We start from the raw sequence: 14,759 nt of genomic DNA, 5'->3' as shown, positions 1-14,759 counted from the left end.
ACAAGTTTTTTGGCTCACTTATACACAAAAGGTGTATTTTGGCATTACCTGTGTCTTATAGTTCATATAGGCAGAGGTCATTGGGGGGAATGATCATCACCCATGTCAACATGTAAAATCTACAGTAATTTTAGTCAATTTGATTAAAACAAGTGAACATATAATTTTAAAACAAAATGTGTAGGAATTCTGTAATGAGTCTGTCACATCACAACATCATAGCACATTTATGGAGAACTAAAACAGCCATAAATTAGGTACACAGGTCTCAATACTAAAATGTTATTTGCTGTACTGTGTGTATATATATATATATATATATATATATATATATATCCATACATTATGGCAGTTTTAGTCTTAGCTGAAAAGGCTGAAGAAAGAACTATTGGCAGACTCTGACATAAGCCACTGTTTGTCAGCAGAACAAGGAGACATCAACTAGACACAGTTATGATTGATACATAATAAATTAGGTACATCTAACTGTCATGGGTGAAGTTTGTTTATCTTTTTTTCTACGCGAAGTTTGCAGAATCACTATGACAGCAGAGATTAAAGAAAGATTACCTCTGGAACCCCCAGTTTGCGACAGGCAGAGATGAAGTTCTCCACATTCAGTCGACACTTCGCTGGGCTGAGCTTTGGCTGAAAGACAAAACAAAGTGAATTAATGATGTGTTTTCCTGTGGGGAAGGGAAGACGGGGCAATTTAATTGGAATAGAGCTTTGCGTCCTCCCTCAACAGAAGGCATAGAACCAACTTTACATTTTTAATGGGATTATGTCAAATCTAACCTTGCCCGCAAGATTAATTCACAAACTCTTGAGAATTCATCTTGTTAGGCTCCCGCTGATTAATTTGCAGCCCACACCAATGGTAAACGGGCAGGCAGGACTGAACCAATCACAGAGCAGCATTGTGATTTGGGCAGAAGTCAAAACAACTCGAACCAAAACAAACCTATCGGCAATGACAGATGAACTTCGGCCTATTTTATTTTACACAATGAAGCTTTGAACATTTGTGTGTACGAGAAAGAGGACTGTGCTTTTCTGAACACTGTATTTCTGTCATTTGCAATTATTCAAAATGAGGTCAAACATGTAAGGGTCCAAAATGTCACGTAACCATTTTTCACTAATAAAACATGCGAGTGCTTGTTACGGTGAATTGTCGCTATAAAGATTATCAGCTCATCAGTTCTGCAGTTTATCAACAGGATGTCGATAGACCAGTTTCTATTTTTAAGTCATTTTAGATTAATATTGTGGTTTGCAATGAACAAAATGTAAAATCATGGTCTACATATCAACACTAAATACCCCAAACAACCATATATGGATTCTCTTATTTTGCTAGTTTTTAGATTGATGAGGAAAATGAAGGACACAAGAGAATACAAACTCCACACAGACGGGCCCCAAATGATTGCGGATTCTTGGCCTTTAGTTCTGAGGCATGAGCACAATTTATAAACCAGGACTCACCACTGCTGGGGACGGGATGTGGATGGTGGACACGGATCTGGGCCGGATGTGGTTGACCAGCTGACAGAGCACGGTGCCGTTGGACAGGGCCTCCCCGAGGTCTTCCGGAAGCCTGATTTTCAAACGAGTCTCCAGAGTCTGACAAGCAGCAAAACAAATTAAATGTGGGATTTTTTTTTTTTTATTCCAATAAGTGACTGGAGAAATACGCAAAAGATGGACAAAGTGGTTGTAATGGAGGTTCTAATTCTAATGCTTTATGTTTTAAGTCCTCTCGTTATTCAGCTCTGAACAGATTGGAACAAGTTGAAGAGCAAAGGAGGAAAAAATGCTTTAGTTTCTGAACACAGATGTGATTCTTAAAAAGTGGAAAGAACTTTGAATGGTTTTAATCAAATGCACTCAGTAAACATTCCACTACAAGGACTGATCAAGTAAATACAACTGGGCTGTTAAAATTGAGGTATCGTGACCACAATCTTAGTGAATTTCAACCAAAAGTAAGACTAATCAATCCAAACTATGAATTGTTCACCTTGCGTAACTGTGTGACGTCTGGTCTGTCCTCTTTGGGCGAGCGGAGCGTTGTACGAGACTCGCTTCGTCCGGATTCACAAAGTGGTGCCCCTGAAAATAAAACCAGCTTTCTTGTGACAATCTTAAAACGGGACAATAAGCGTCAATGTTTAGTGTGGTCATGATTGTGTACCTGCAGGCTTGATTGTGGGGCGGGATGAGGAGCGGAAAAGGAAGCTGTTGGGTTTGGGAGTCTGGCCGGACGAAGACGAGGACTCTATCACACCAAATGAGATCAAATTCGAAGCACAGTTACATTTATTTTATTTTATTGTATGCATTTTATTAGTTTTATTGTTTTATTATTTCATTTTAACAGCATATGGAGTACCTGTCCTGCTGCTGGAGCGCTGCAGACATGGGGACACGCTTCTCATTTGATCTGCACTCTGGAAAAAGTAAAAGTTTGGAAATAAAAATAAATCAAAGTGACATACCGTACTTTTGCAGGTGAAAACTACACCGGAAGTGACACTTACTGCACATCGTTGGCGCAGACCGTTGTGGGAACTGTTGCTCTCTGGTGAACTGCCACTAGAGAGAGACACAACACAACTAATTCACTTCCACAATTACACTGAATGATGTTGCAGCCTTCTATTATGAAAGGCAGAAAGAAGATCAGCTCATTTGAATAGTCTTTAAATCTTGACCAACAAATAGCCAGAAACATTTTCACATTTCTGGCTATTTTTTCCTTACATAAACATGCCCTGTAGTCTACCCTTTAAAATGTTATGTTATCAGAATGTTCAAAGTTCCAACGGGTAACTGAAAGTAATTTGTATTTTTAAATATTAAAGCAAAAAAATAAATAAAAACATTTCCAGAGCAGAAATGTCAGTTAGCATGGGATTAAAAAAAATATTTTCTAACCTTGAAATTGTATTTATACATATATATATTTAAGTATGTAACAAATATGTAGATAAAATTAAAAACTACTGCAGGCTCAACATTTCTGTGTAGATTTGTCCAATTACATCTTAAAGTCTATTATGATCTTGTATTAAATAAACAAATTAAAACATTTTAAATAATAACTTCCTGGTTCTGATATGACTCAGAATCAGCTGAATTTTTCATATTCTGGAGGTTTCTTCGTTAAAATTACATTATGTTCCACTTTTCCATTTTGGCCTGCATTCCAGAATGTTTGGGTTGGGTTTATATGTTTTTGTTTATACGAGTAGCACAATAAGGAAACAAAGCCATGACTATAATAAAAAGCTATTTAAAACTAATTACATCCTTCTTCCTATAACTAAATCTGTTTTCCAGACTGCATGTATTCTTCATTAATTACCCCACTCTAATCATCAGCTCTGGTGATGTGCGGCGCTTACCCTGATCGGCTTCCTGTGTGCTGAGCAGGGGTCACATGACTTCCTGTCTTACTGGATGACCTCAGCAAACTGTGACAAAGTTTTTTTTTTTGAAAGTTAGAGATAGAATCAGTAGCAGCGCAGACACACAGCTGGACAGACAGGGACAGGTCATGTGATATCCGTGACCAATCAGTTTAATCATCGCCCCCCCCTCTCAGTAGTGGGGGCGTCGCTTCAGCGTGACCCCAAGAGCTGCTGCTGCACTTTTCAATTTGGATAGAGGTTACGTGAGGTCACACACTGAATGATAGTTCTTGAGTGGCAGTGACAAATGCAAGGAGACATCTCAATCAAGTACAAAATAAATCACAAACCAAAACAAACCTTGCAGTTTAAATTCACTTCTGACTTGGATGTTACGCAATATCTGAGAACTTTGAATTGGGTTCTATTTATTGTCTGGGGAAAATGCTAAAATCAATCATACATACTTTGTTTGGGGAGCCTTGGTAAGTGAATGCACAATGATAATGTTGCTAGTCAAACATGTCCACAGAAGATCTGAATGGGGCCCTTGTTTCAGAGTTTGCTGACTTTGCCGACCTTTGGCCAAGATTTGGAGATCTCAACCTTGAATCTACATGTGTAGCCTAATTTAGCCTAAAGTGTAACACATATTAATGGCCTTCTAGATTTTGGCTTTATTCACACTTATTCTGGTTTGGTCAAGTACAGGTCTAGATAGGCCTAGGCAATTATTCAAATTTCAATTTGATTTTCCATAATTAAGCAGCCCCAGGTTTATCCCAGGTTTAGCCCAGGTTTATCCCAGGTTTAGCCCAGGTTTAGCCCAGGTTTAGCCCAGGTTTAGCTCAGGTTTAGCTCAGGTTTAGCTCAGGTTTAGCCCAGGTTTAGCCCAGGTTTAGCCCAGGTTTAGCCCAGGTTTAGCCCAGGTTTAGCCCAGGTCCATCCCAAGTGTAGCCCAATTTCAATGTGTGCAAGTGTGGATGAAGACTAAGCAATGTACAGCTCTAATAGTTCTAATTTAACAGCATATTCACCTCTACAACACTCAGACTACATTTACACCTTTACAAATACATGCTGGGTTATACTTGTGCTAATGGCTAATGGGAGAGTGCTTATCAGACATCCTGTGGTGCAGATCATCTGGGTGTGTACCTGGCCTTCTCTCGCTGCTGTTGCTGCTGCCGCTCTCGCTCTTGCCAAATCTGCAGCGTTCCCGGCCGTCTGCGCTCCTCTAGAGTGGGACTGGATGGAGACAGGGCCGGAGACAAAGACGTGGACGAGGGGCCGCAGGTGTCCACATGGAGACTGGGCCTGGACATAGAAACAAAAGTAAAATAAACAAGTTCTTGTTTATTCACCTTTGTCTGTATTCAGTATTGGTACAAAAGACAACAAATACACAAGAAAATAATAATACAACTCAAAAGGCTGAGCAAACACATATTTTACATGAAGGAACAAGGCTAGAAATACAGAATATTTCAAATGTAGAAGGCTGATAGCTGATATGGTCTATTAAAAATAAATGTAACTTTTTATCTTTTTTTTTTTTTCAGAACAAAAATTTATTAATTTAAATTTTAATTAATTTGGCATGATTTGGACCTTAGCTGGAGCTTTCCTGTAAAAAGATTTGATACATTGTTTTGATAAATAGGACAGGACAGGGCCTAATTTTGTTGCGCCAAATTTCCTTTGTATGATTTCAATGCGGTTTAGAAAATACGTGTCCAGCTCCCATTTGGAGTTTCTGTGTCCTATTTTTGGAGGTCCCAGAGGAAGTGTGGGGGGCCTGGCCGTGGAGCATCCGTTGAGTATGTTTACAGAGGCATTCTTCCCTTGTGAAGGGGACAGGCTGCTGCTCCTCTCAGTGGATCGCTGTGCATTTGGGTAATACGGTCGTGCTTAGTCATTTGTCCTGAATGCACATAATGAACCTGGCACTGACAATAACCCAACTGCTGCTGCTGAACAGCCCAGCAGCCCATTGGAACCGCTCATGCTTCAATGCCATTGTGATCTAGTCCAGTATAGGGATGTCAAGATTATTCAGTTTATTTATTTATTCAGGACAGAATATAATCGTAAGTTTTTTCGTTCATAAGTTCGTTTTTTTTTTATCTATCTGTACTCCAGAAAAGTAAACATAAATGTATAGTACTTTTTATGTGGCCGTTTATACAACAAAAACGTAACTTTTGCAGTCAGAAAGTTTGATTTCATAAATTCTAGTCACATACTATTGGAACATGTGTTATGTATTAGAATGGTAGGAAATTAAGGATTTAGGAACTAAGCCAGAATTTAGCTAGTTTTACTCTTCCTGGGGTTTTATGTTGAGTAAATAAACAGTGGACCTCACAAACAGCAGCTCGTTGATTGCAATATCATATGTAGAGGAAACAGTTGAATGAAGAGCAGTTTAACAGACATTTTGACCAATTGGTAAATGCATTATACAGGCATGTCAACTTCATTTAAATGTTATGTAATATTTCAAACACAAGGAAGAAGTTCTAATAAAAGTTCTGGTAATGCGTTTGTTTATTAGCGCAACGGAGCGCATCGCATCTCTCGTCTCCCGTAGATTTCTGTCCACTTCTGCGTCACCTCGAACTGTCTTTCTCCGTCTTCATTTTGCCCCGTACACTGGAGGGAACTATATTATAATAGATCCATGCGCTTAGGCACACGGAAACGTGGGGACGAACCGCACGCGGCTGCAGGTGAGCGGTAGGTGCGTTTTATGATTGATACGTGGCAGGACTAATCGACAGTCCACGCCATGAGGAAATAAGACTTAGATTTGTGCCAAAAAAATCGTCCATTCAACCTTTAACTCTGAACAGACACAGTGATATAATCTTCTCACAGTGATATCGAAACAAAGGCATTATTTCAGTCTCTTTACTTTTCCATCTCCTCTGCCCTACATTTTGCAACAGGATTTCTTTCCGCAGGAGGACAGCATTACGTGGTCCGAAAGGCTCTGGGTCTGACACAAGTTAACATGTGGAAGTTATGGGAACTGTGGAGTGTTGACTTTTCCCAGCTCCTCAAACAGACAGTAAAGTGAGTGACCTTGTGGCGTGCGGAAGGAAGCCACAGAGAAAATGATAAAGCACTGAGAGCCATTATCTCCCTCTGTGACAGTGTGCACACTTTGGCTAATGTATCCTGGGCTCTATGACTGACACGCAGTTATTGCTTGGATGTATGAGCACACCTCCTGCACACAAAGAAGTTCAGACTCCACCCGGAAACACTGTGATCTTTACCTGGAAAATGCAGAGCTCCAGAATGACGGCCTTGAGGAACTTTACACTATTAGCTTTTTGTGATTGCAGCCTTTAAATGTGGTAGACTGTTAGTGTTGTTAATAAGGAGTAAGAAGTGAAAAAAAGAACGATTTGATTGAGTATTTTGTGTACATAAGAGGAATGAGGCAAGATCTCACACTGCAAGATAAAATTGCCACAAGATTGTGGAAGGGATGACCAACAAAAGTTTAATCCTCAACTCTCTGATACATTAAATCTGGGAGCAGTTATATGAACACAAACTGAATGATAGTTATGTTAATGTGACACAATAATGTGGTCACATATAGGTTTATTTTTGAGAGAATAGATTGCTTCTAAAATAGCCAACTCAAAATTTTAATTTTTGAGTTCTTAGGATCATATTTTTTACCATGTGTTTACATTTGCCTTGGACAAAAAGTGTTAGTGTTGCTGACTTACAATGTTTGAGAAGGTATAATTCCAAAAAGTAGTGCTACACAGTTTGAACCGCACAATTTAATGATGATACATGTTTTCCCACTGACTAAAGTAGTCATGGGTTATTAGATTTGGTGAGCAAATCATATTTTGTGTAGTCTTTATATACTGTAGCTTTGCAAAATACATCAAAAGTGATAACATTAGAAAACAGAGCTCTAAAAATACCCTTCACTCCTTCCAAAGTCTACATAAATAATGTCTTTTCTGGACTCTGGACTGACCTGCATGTTGTTGTGGACTCTTGACTATGAGGGGCTCCACATCTCTCCTTCATCTCCTGGAAAATCAATAAGCATGTCGATAAGTCCCTGGTCAGGGGTATGTGGAGAGAAGAGGCAGCTAATGAGTGAATACCAAGAGAGGCATGGTGAGGGGAGGTGTGGGCGCATCTATCCTCATCTCCTCCTCTTCCTCCTCCGTCACACTGCTGTCGATGAAATCCACCTGCTCCACATCTCCATTCACTGGGGACACGAAGGAGGTCGAATGCAATGTATATTTTATCAAGACGGTAGTGTTAGCCATTAAATATCTGAATTGTGTTTAACCAGGTCAAAAGTTATAGAAACGTTTTATCTCTAGATTCTTGCGTTTCTACATTCAAGCTTAGGTTAGATATCCCTTATCAATCTCTCTTATCTCTGCCAGTTAACCTGAACAAGTCAATGCTCATGTTTGAAATATGTTGTACATAGTTTATAAGATGAGCTTTCTGCTGCTTTTTATGCTGCTCATACCTCTAGACAACAGTACAGATACAGTATAGTCTATGAAATATAAAGGATCTTTTCACTATGTTCACAGGTAAAAGCAAAAAAAAAAGGTTCAGATGGGCAAAGTGGTTCATAGCAGCTTTAACTTTGTTTGTGCCTCAATTTTGGTTATGAACAATGATTCAATCTAGGGGCAATACACATAAACATTACTTTATAAAAAAAAAACATATTTTTTAGCACAAATTCTAGTTTCTCTGGACAGTTGATGTAATACAGCGCATGAATATATGTATAAAGTAGCATACATACAAGATTCTGAAAGCTGTTTTGCCATTTATGCAAACGTTATGCAACTTCATCTTAGAGATTAAATAGACAGAACATTTACACTCCTTAACTACTACTCCAATGTCTACTGAACCTACAACTTATAACAATGATGAAACAGTGATTAACTGTTATCTTACTGCAATTTACCATTTCTTCTTCATCGCTTCTCATGTTAGCTCTCATTTACCTTTGGGGGACTGTACATGGGCCACATCCTCCTCGTCCTCCTCCTCCAGGTTACGGTTGTCTCTGCTGACCTCGGCCAGTCGCAGGGAGCGCTCGGAGAAGTCGTCTGCGGACTGAGACAGCACAAGGGCCCATAACTCAGAGTCCACGCAAGAGGGAGGAGAGACGATTGATTTAACAGTTACAGTCTTTGGGGCTCACAACGATTCCCACTCAACTCTCCCACTGCTTTATCTGAGTGGGAGGAGGGTGGTTCACCTTTCTTTGTGTGGGCGGATAGAAACAGGCGCCTATGCCATTTTCAGCTGAACATGAATAAAACTTGAATAACCAAACAACTGCATATAAAAAAATATAACATATGAACTTCTTAACAAAAGGAGTAAATATAAAATCGGGAATATTCAAGGACGTGTATTATGCATTATTATATTGTTTAAACACGCTCTTTACCTTTACTCATGTTTATTACTTCAACAAAAATGCACAATCACATGCCTTCATATCTGTCAAGGCTTTTCCACGTCAAGAATTGAGTTAGAGCTACATCTACAGGCAGCAGAGGGAATAACGTTGCAGAAATAAACAACTCTAGCGTTCCCCCAACACGCTAATGCCGGCACGCAGTTATAATGAAAGTGACATGATGACAGAAATAATCAGTTTGAGTCTGGTGATGATTTATATGATTGATGATGATTTAAAAACAGCACAGAAGATCATGGAGCTCTAACTATGACGGCTCAAAACAAGAAAAATCCAAAGAGTGTTTTTTGAGGCTCAGAAACGAGAGGACTGACTAAACAAGATTCATCAAACTAGTGTGAATAACTAACTAAATACAACTCCAAGTAGTTTTTTTATGGAACAATGTAGTAACATAAAAGCTCAAAGAAAAGAGAATTTGGCATAATACATGTCCTTTAAAAATCCTTAAGTTAAAGCGTCTTTTTTTAATTCATCATTGTGAGTCAGTGTAAATTCTTGAATGGCACCATCAAATCTGAACTCCTTCACAATTGTCCAAACCCTTTAGGCATTTGGAACATTCTGAATGCCACTTCTGTGATAACGCACAATAGCCCCATACATTTCAGTCCAACGCAGAAAAAACAAAACAAGAAGAGAAGCTTGTCTAAGTTTTATGAGGTGTTTTGCTAAAGTCTCAAGTCCCTCCAGGAATTAGCCAGCGCCAGGCCCTTTCCCATGTCTTGGCCTCATTAGTGCGATCACTTTGAGCTGACCACTGCAGCGAGGATATGTCAGGACACTGCAAACATTTGCATTGCCCTGTGCGGGGATTCTGACACTTTGAGAATAACTAGAGGAGAGTGTGGACGTGTTTCCTTCTGCTGGGGAAGCACAAGCTCACTCTCACAGCTCCAAGTTTCCATGGATACAGCTTAGAGCGCTTCAGCTCTTGCTGCTAGGCCGTCAAAAAGTATCAATACTCAGATACTAAAACATACTTAAACACTGGACAGAATGGTTTTGATCTAGTAAAAGACTAAATGGTAAAACTTAAAAAAAACAATTTTAATCTGGGTTAAAATTTACATTCTATTCTCAAAAAAAAAAACATTTTTTATTGTGGTATCAATATCTGTATTGTGTCCAGCCCTTCCTTTGGTATCGAAAGTTGATGATTTTAGTATCGTGACCCTACTTGCCATTAATCTAAAATACCGGTAGTTACTTTTTTGCGGAAATGTGCAAAAAAGGAAAACATAACAAGGAAAATGACAGTTACATTTTGGAATTTGCAAGTGGTCAGTGTGCCCACAACACTTCTGTGGTTTGGAAGAACCAGCTCAGATTTCAAGGACACAACACAACACTTGTCCACACCAATCTAAGATTAGAAAGATCGACTGAGAATGCTGTTGAAATGTGTAGTTTGAAACCATTTAGTCTTTATGTCAATATGATGATAAAGACTGAAACATGAAAATAACTCAGTTGAAACTTTAATGCACATAAACAGTTTTTACTCAAGTCTCAACAGACTAAAGCCTTACAACCATACTGCCTTCGTATGGGATTACATTAAACCTATATCCACAGACATTAGTAAATCTGTGACACATGACCTATATTTCATGTATGATGATACAGTAGAGTCTTACCTCATTCCCTGACCAGCGTTTACTTCCGCTGTCCACACTGTTGAAGCCCGAGTCCAGCCCTCCAAACTGACCAGTGAACAGCTCCTGCTCCGACAGACTGCAGGGGACAGAAGGACGTAACTTTACACTAATGTAAACTCACCTTGGGCACAAAGGAGAAGGCCCTTAAGGCTACTGTGCTTTTTACCTTTGACCTTGGCTGGGAATGTTTTAAAACAAATATTGGGACTTCTTCCACTGTGCATTACAGCTCCAACAACTGTTGCTGGGAATATGACACAGAGGCTACTGTGGTCGTATTGATTACAATGGTATTTTATGTCTTTGTAAGGCAACATTAGTACAATCAGAAGCTGCCACGTCACCTGATAAGCATTTTTTATGTGCATAGTTTGCCTATAGACCAAAATATGCACTATTATTTACTGTAGCAAACAACTATAAAAGGGCTGCAATGATTAATCGACTAATTGTGACTAATTGTGACTAATTGTGATTAATTGTGACTAATTGCGACTAATTGAGACTAATTGCGACTAATTGAGATTAATTGCAACTAATTGAGACTATTTGTCAACTATTTAAATAATCGTAGCCATATTTTGATAATCATAGTTATACAGACTGTAAAACACACACAAAATTACATTTATACAACAAAGACAGCGGCATTTTAAAATTAAAATGTCAAACAAATATGATACATTCATAAATATTCTCTATCTAGAAACCTTTGCCAGATTCACCTTATTTCAGCCTTTATTTTCTTATAATGTATTTAAAAACCCTCAGTGTACAAGTCGGCAACTAAAAGAATTGTTTGCTGAAGCCCTAAGGATTACCCAACCCAATTCAACATTCAAGTAATAAAGGAGTACGTTATTCAAGTCAGAATGAAGCCAAACCAACTTGTTTCAGTGAAATATAAAAAGATAATAGTTACTGTGTTTCTATGAGACAATGCTGACTGGCTTGTGTGATTCATACCAGCTGTTGAAGCCCGTGGGCCTGAGGTGTCTCTCCAGCTCGTTGGTGTTCCTCTTGCAGGCCTCCATGTTGAGGTACTTGAAGATGTGGTATTTGCCTTTGGAACAGATCTGTGCGGGGGGCATGATGAGCGGGTTGTTGTCCAGGGAGATGCTCTGGAGGTGCCGGAGGTGCCGGTAGCAGACGGGAACTTGGGAAATCCGGTTGCATGACACATCGAGGCGGACAAGAGGGAGTTCGGAGATTTCTGGAGAAGAAACAAAAATTTAAAGATGCTTAAAAAACTGAAAAAAACATTCAAAACGGTGGGAAAATACTATTTGACTATTTGTGTTAGAACTTTTCAAGTTTCTCAGAATAAATCAAACTGCATGGTTGCCCTGACAGTAAACTACTTGTCTGATGAAATTATGTTATATTCTTGACATGGCCGCACAACTCTGATTCCCAACCTCCTCTGAACAATCTTGTTATAGAACCACCTTAGGGCTTCTAATTCAATATAGCGGAAGTTGCTCTGAATATGCACTTTGTTTTTAATAGCCAATCAATACCACTTAAATGCTCAACGCTCTTATCCATGCTGACAGCTGAGATGGACAATACATTCTAATGCTATATAAATCACCATTCCTTCCATCCTGTTTTGGCACAGTATATGGTTGGTACAGATTTGTACGGTGGTTTTCACACTGCCACCAGTTCTGAGCTCCAAGAGCGTTGCGATTTTCCCAATGTGAACACGCTGCAATAAATGGCTCTTTTCGTTGTCATGGAAATAAATGCTGCTGTCAGCTGACCACATCTCACGTGGGTCATGGTGTGGTGTTTGGGGAGAATGTGAACACAACCGACCCAAGAGTGGAGAAAACAGAACTAAATCTGTTGGGTCAGCTCCACAGAGCACACATACATGTATGAAAACGACTTTAGTTCCTCCTAAAAGTAGTTCCTTTACTGGGGCAGTGAGTACCTTCAGGCAGCGAGGTGAGCTGGTTCCTCCTCAGGTTCAGGTCGCGCAGACATTCCAACTGTCCAAGTTCTGGAGGCAAAGACTGCAGCTCGTTACAGCTGACGTCCTGTGGGACAAGAGGCACAATAACACACATGTTTTCCTCATATTGATTAATCTTGAGTTACGATTTGGTTTGTGTTTGTCTTATTAATTAAAAACCCCAAAAAAGTTGCTTTCACTGTTAATTTTCTGAACATATACAATTAGTTGTTGGCATTTAACATGAACATTTAAAAAAAATGTTTCCTCCCAAGTCTTAACTCTGCTCCAAACCACATGCTTTTACTGACAAAGCATTGACTGAAGATTCCTTGATTAAAAAGACCAAAGCTGATCAATGACGATTTGAAAGGACTGAATCTGGATCTCGATTTAAATGTGATTGAATGCTCAGCCTTGCGTATGAAAGATAGAACAGTGAGCATGTTCATTTTGTCAAACTACCAATTTAAGAAATAAAACTGCACGAGATTGCTGGAAAAACAAAAAGGAAAGGGTTTTTTACTTTTTGCTTGACACTAGTGTAAAAAGCCATTCCTACACTGCATCAGAGCCTAGATTATTTTTAGAGCCACAAGTAAAAAGCGTTACCAAGACAGCACAACAGCAGCCTAGAGTTATTCTAGCTATTCTAGCTTGGTGTTCTGTTAAGAATATTGTCACAGTTGAGGCTTGTGTTCAAATGAATTACAAACCAAGGATGTTTTCTTGTTTTCTATTTAGAGTTTGTTAATATTAAAAGGTGGAATCAGAATTTTCTGGTGGAGGGTTTTCAAATGCATTTTTGAGCTATTAAAACACCTGAAATAATTTAAATGCAAGAAAGTCTAGTTTAAATTCATATTATAACATGTTGTGCCACAATGAAAGGAAATACAAGCAGATGGGAAGCACAAGCCTCATCTCGCAATGAAGAAAGTGCTCTGCTGTAATGGTTCCTTAATGTTGTAAAAGCTGTAATGCTTTGTCAATATTGATATTTAATAGCAATGACCAACCAAAGTAAACATGACCTCTTGGATAAATATAAATCTAGAGAATTGCGTTTCCCTTGATCCTGAGAAGGCTTGTTGCAGAGTGAACCTGTGCGTGTGCATGTGTGTGTGCATGTGCGTGTGTGTGTTTGCTTACCAGCTGGCGGAGGTGTGTGAGCGTGTATATGGAGGCAGGCAGCGTCGACAGCTTGTTGTTACTGACGATGAGCACTCTCAGGAGAGGAAGCTGGAACACCGATAGGGGAAGGCTGGACAGGAGGTTTCGACTGAGGGCACAAGTTGAGAATAGAAAATGTAGTGGGATATTTATAGCTCTTGATCTCTGTGGCTGCTTATTATAGTTTTCCACCTTTGTTTTGTCTCCTTGTAGATCTAGTGTTGTGTTTAAGCTCTAACGTAGTCTTGTATTACAATTTATGACGTTTTGGTTTAGTCTTAAGCCACATTTCGACTGGTTTGAAAGTGTCTCCGATGTCGTAAATGAACCGTACGGTCTAATTAAGTGATCCAACACTTGCTTTTGGCTCCCTGTATGCTTTCGAGCAAGATGATCGGATAAGAAAGATGCAGATGTAGGTGAAAATTAAACGAAAAAAACAGATCAACAAAATGTAATTTCTCACTGAACACTGACTTGATGTTGAGCTAATGCATTTGCATCTAGACAAAATATATTATATTTTTTGAGTGCATGATACATCTAACACTAACCAAACCAAATGGATTCCATAAAGAGATGATAGAACATGGTGACATAAAATAAATGCAGAAAAAACAGACGTAGTTTCTTGTTTACTCTAGCTTTAGCCACAGCTCACAGTGCTACAAACTTGGAATTACTAAATGTCTTTTTGTGAATTGCAGAGATCGGCCTAATTATTAAAAAGTACAATTCAGGTACAATGTAGATTTTATTCATTTAGGAAAGCATTTGTTTAGTTTGGGTGAGAGGTCTGCTTCTCATGTAGGAGACCTCTGTGAGCCAGGACTTGTTCATGGAAAGTCATTGTGCCCTTAACAATATAGTTCTGAGGTGTTCGAAAGTAAAATTGATCTGTCCCCCTCGTTTGATCCTGGTTTAGAGCTAGTTTAATCCTTGTGTAGAATTGGCTTAGTCCTAATTTAGTGTCGATATTGTTCTGGTCAAGTTCTGTTTATCTAGTTTTTGTACTTAGTCAATGTTCATTCGTACTT

General features: G+C 39.0%; 1 protein-coding gene across 2 annotated transcripts in view; it reads right to left on the bottom strand.

Annotated features, from left to right (window-relative positions):
* The window catches only part of lrch4 (leucine-rich repeats and calponin homology (CH) domain containing 4), a 47,642-nt gene that overhangs the window by 5,992 nt on the left and 26,891 nt on the right, over window positions 1-14,759 (bottom strand). For both annotated transcript variants that reach the window (XM_072459298.1, XM_072459297.1), the window contains exons 3-17: window positions 13,702-13,831; window positions 12,529-12,634; window positions 11,556-11,802; window positions 10,569-10,665; window positions 8,444-8,555; window positions 7,565-7,674; window positions 7,432-7,487; window positions 4,578-4,736; window positions 3,414-3,482; window positions 2,547-2,601; window positions 2,399-2,456; window positions 2,201-2,284; window positions 2,027-2,118; window positions 1,492-1,629; window positions 571-648 (exon numbers count right to left, since the gene is read on the bottom strand). In XM_072459298.1, coding sequence (XP_072315399.1) covers window positions 571-648; window positions 1,492-1,629; window positions 2,027-2,118; window positions 2,201-2,284; window positions 2,399-2,456; window positions 2,547-2,601; window positions 3,414-3,482; window positions 4,578-4,736; window positions 7,432-7,487; window positions 7,565-7,674; window positions 8,444-8,555; window positions 10,569-10,665; window positions 11,556-11,802; window positions 12,529-12,634; window positions 13,702-13,831 — 1,591 coding nt within the window. The remainder of the gene's footprint in view (window positions 1-570; window positions 649-1,491; window positions 1,630-2,026; window positions 2,119-2,200; window positions 2,285-2,398; window positions 2,457-2,546; window positions 2,602-3,413; window positions 3,483-4,577; window positions 4,737-7,431; window positions 7,488-7,564; window positions 7,675-8,443; window positions 8,556-10,568; window positions 10,666-11,555; window positions 11,803-12,528; window positions 12,635-13,701; window positions 13,832-14,759) is intronic.

The sequence above is a fragment of the Eucyclogobius newberryi genome, unplaced genomic scaffold (assembly GCF_026437365.1).
Source record: "Eucyclogobius newberryi isolate DKJ021-1_F unplaced genomic scaffold, fEucNew1.0.hap1 SCAF_22, whole genome shotgun sequence".
In the NCBI taxonomy this organism is placed as follows: domain Eukaryota; kingdom Metazoa; phylum Chordata; class Actinopteri; order Gobiiformes; family Gobiidae; genus Eucyclogobius; species Eucyclogobius newberryi.
The sequence above is the reverse complement of the archived record's forward strand: the minus strand, read 5'-3'. Positions and strand labels throughout refer to the sequence as shown.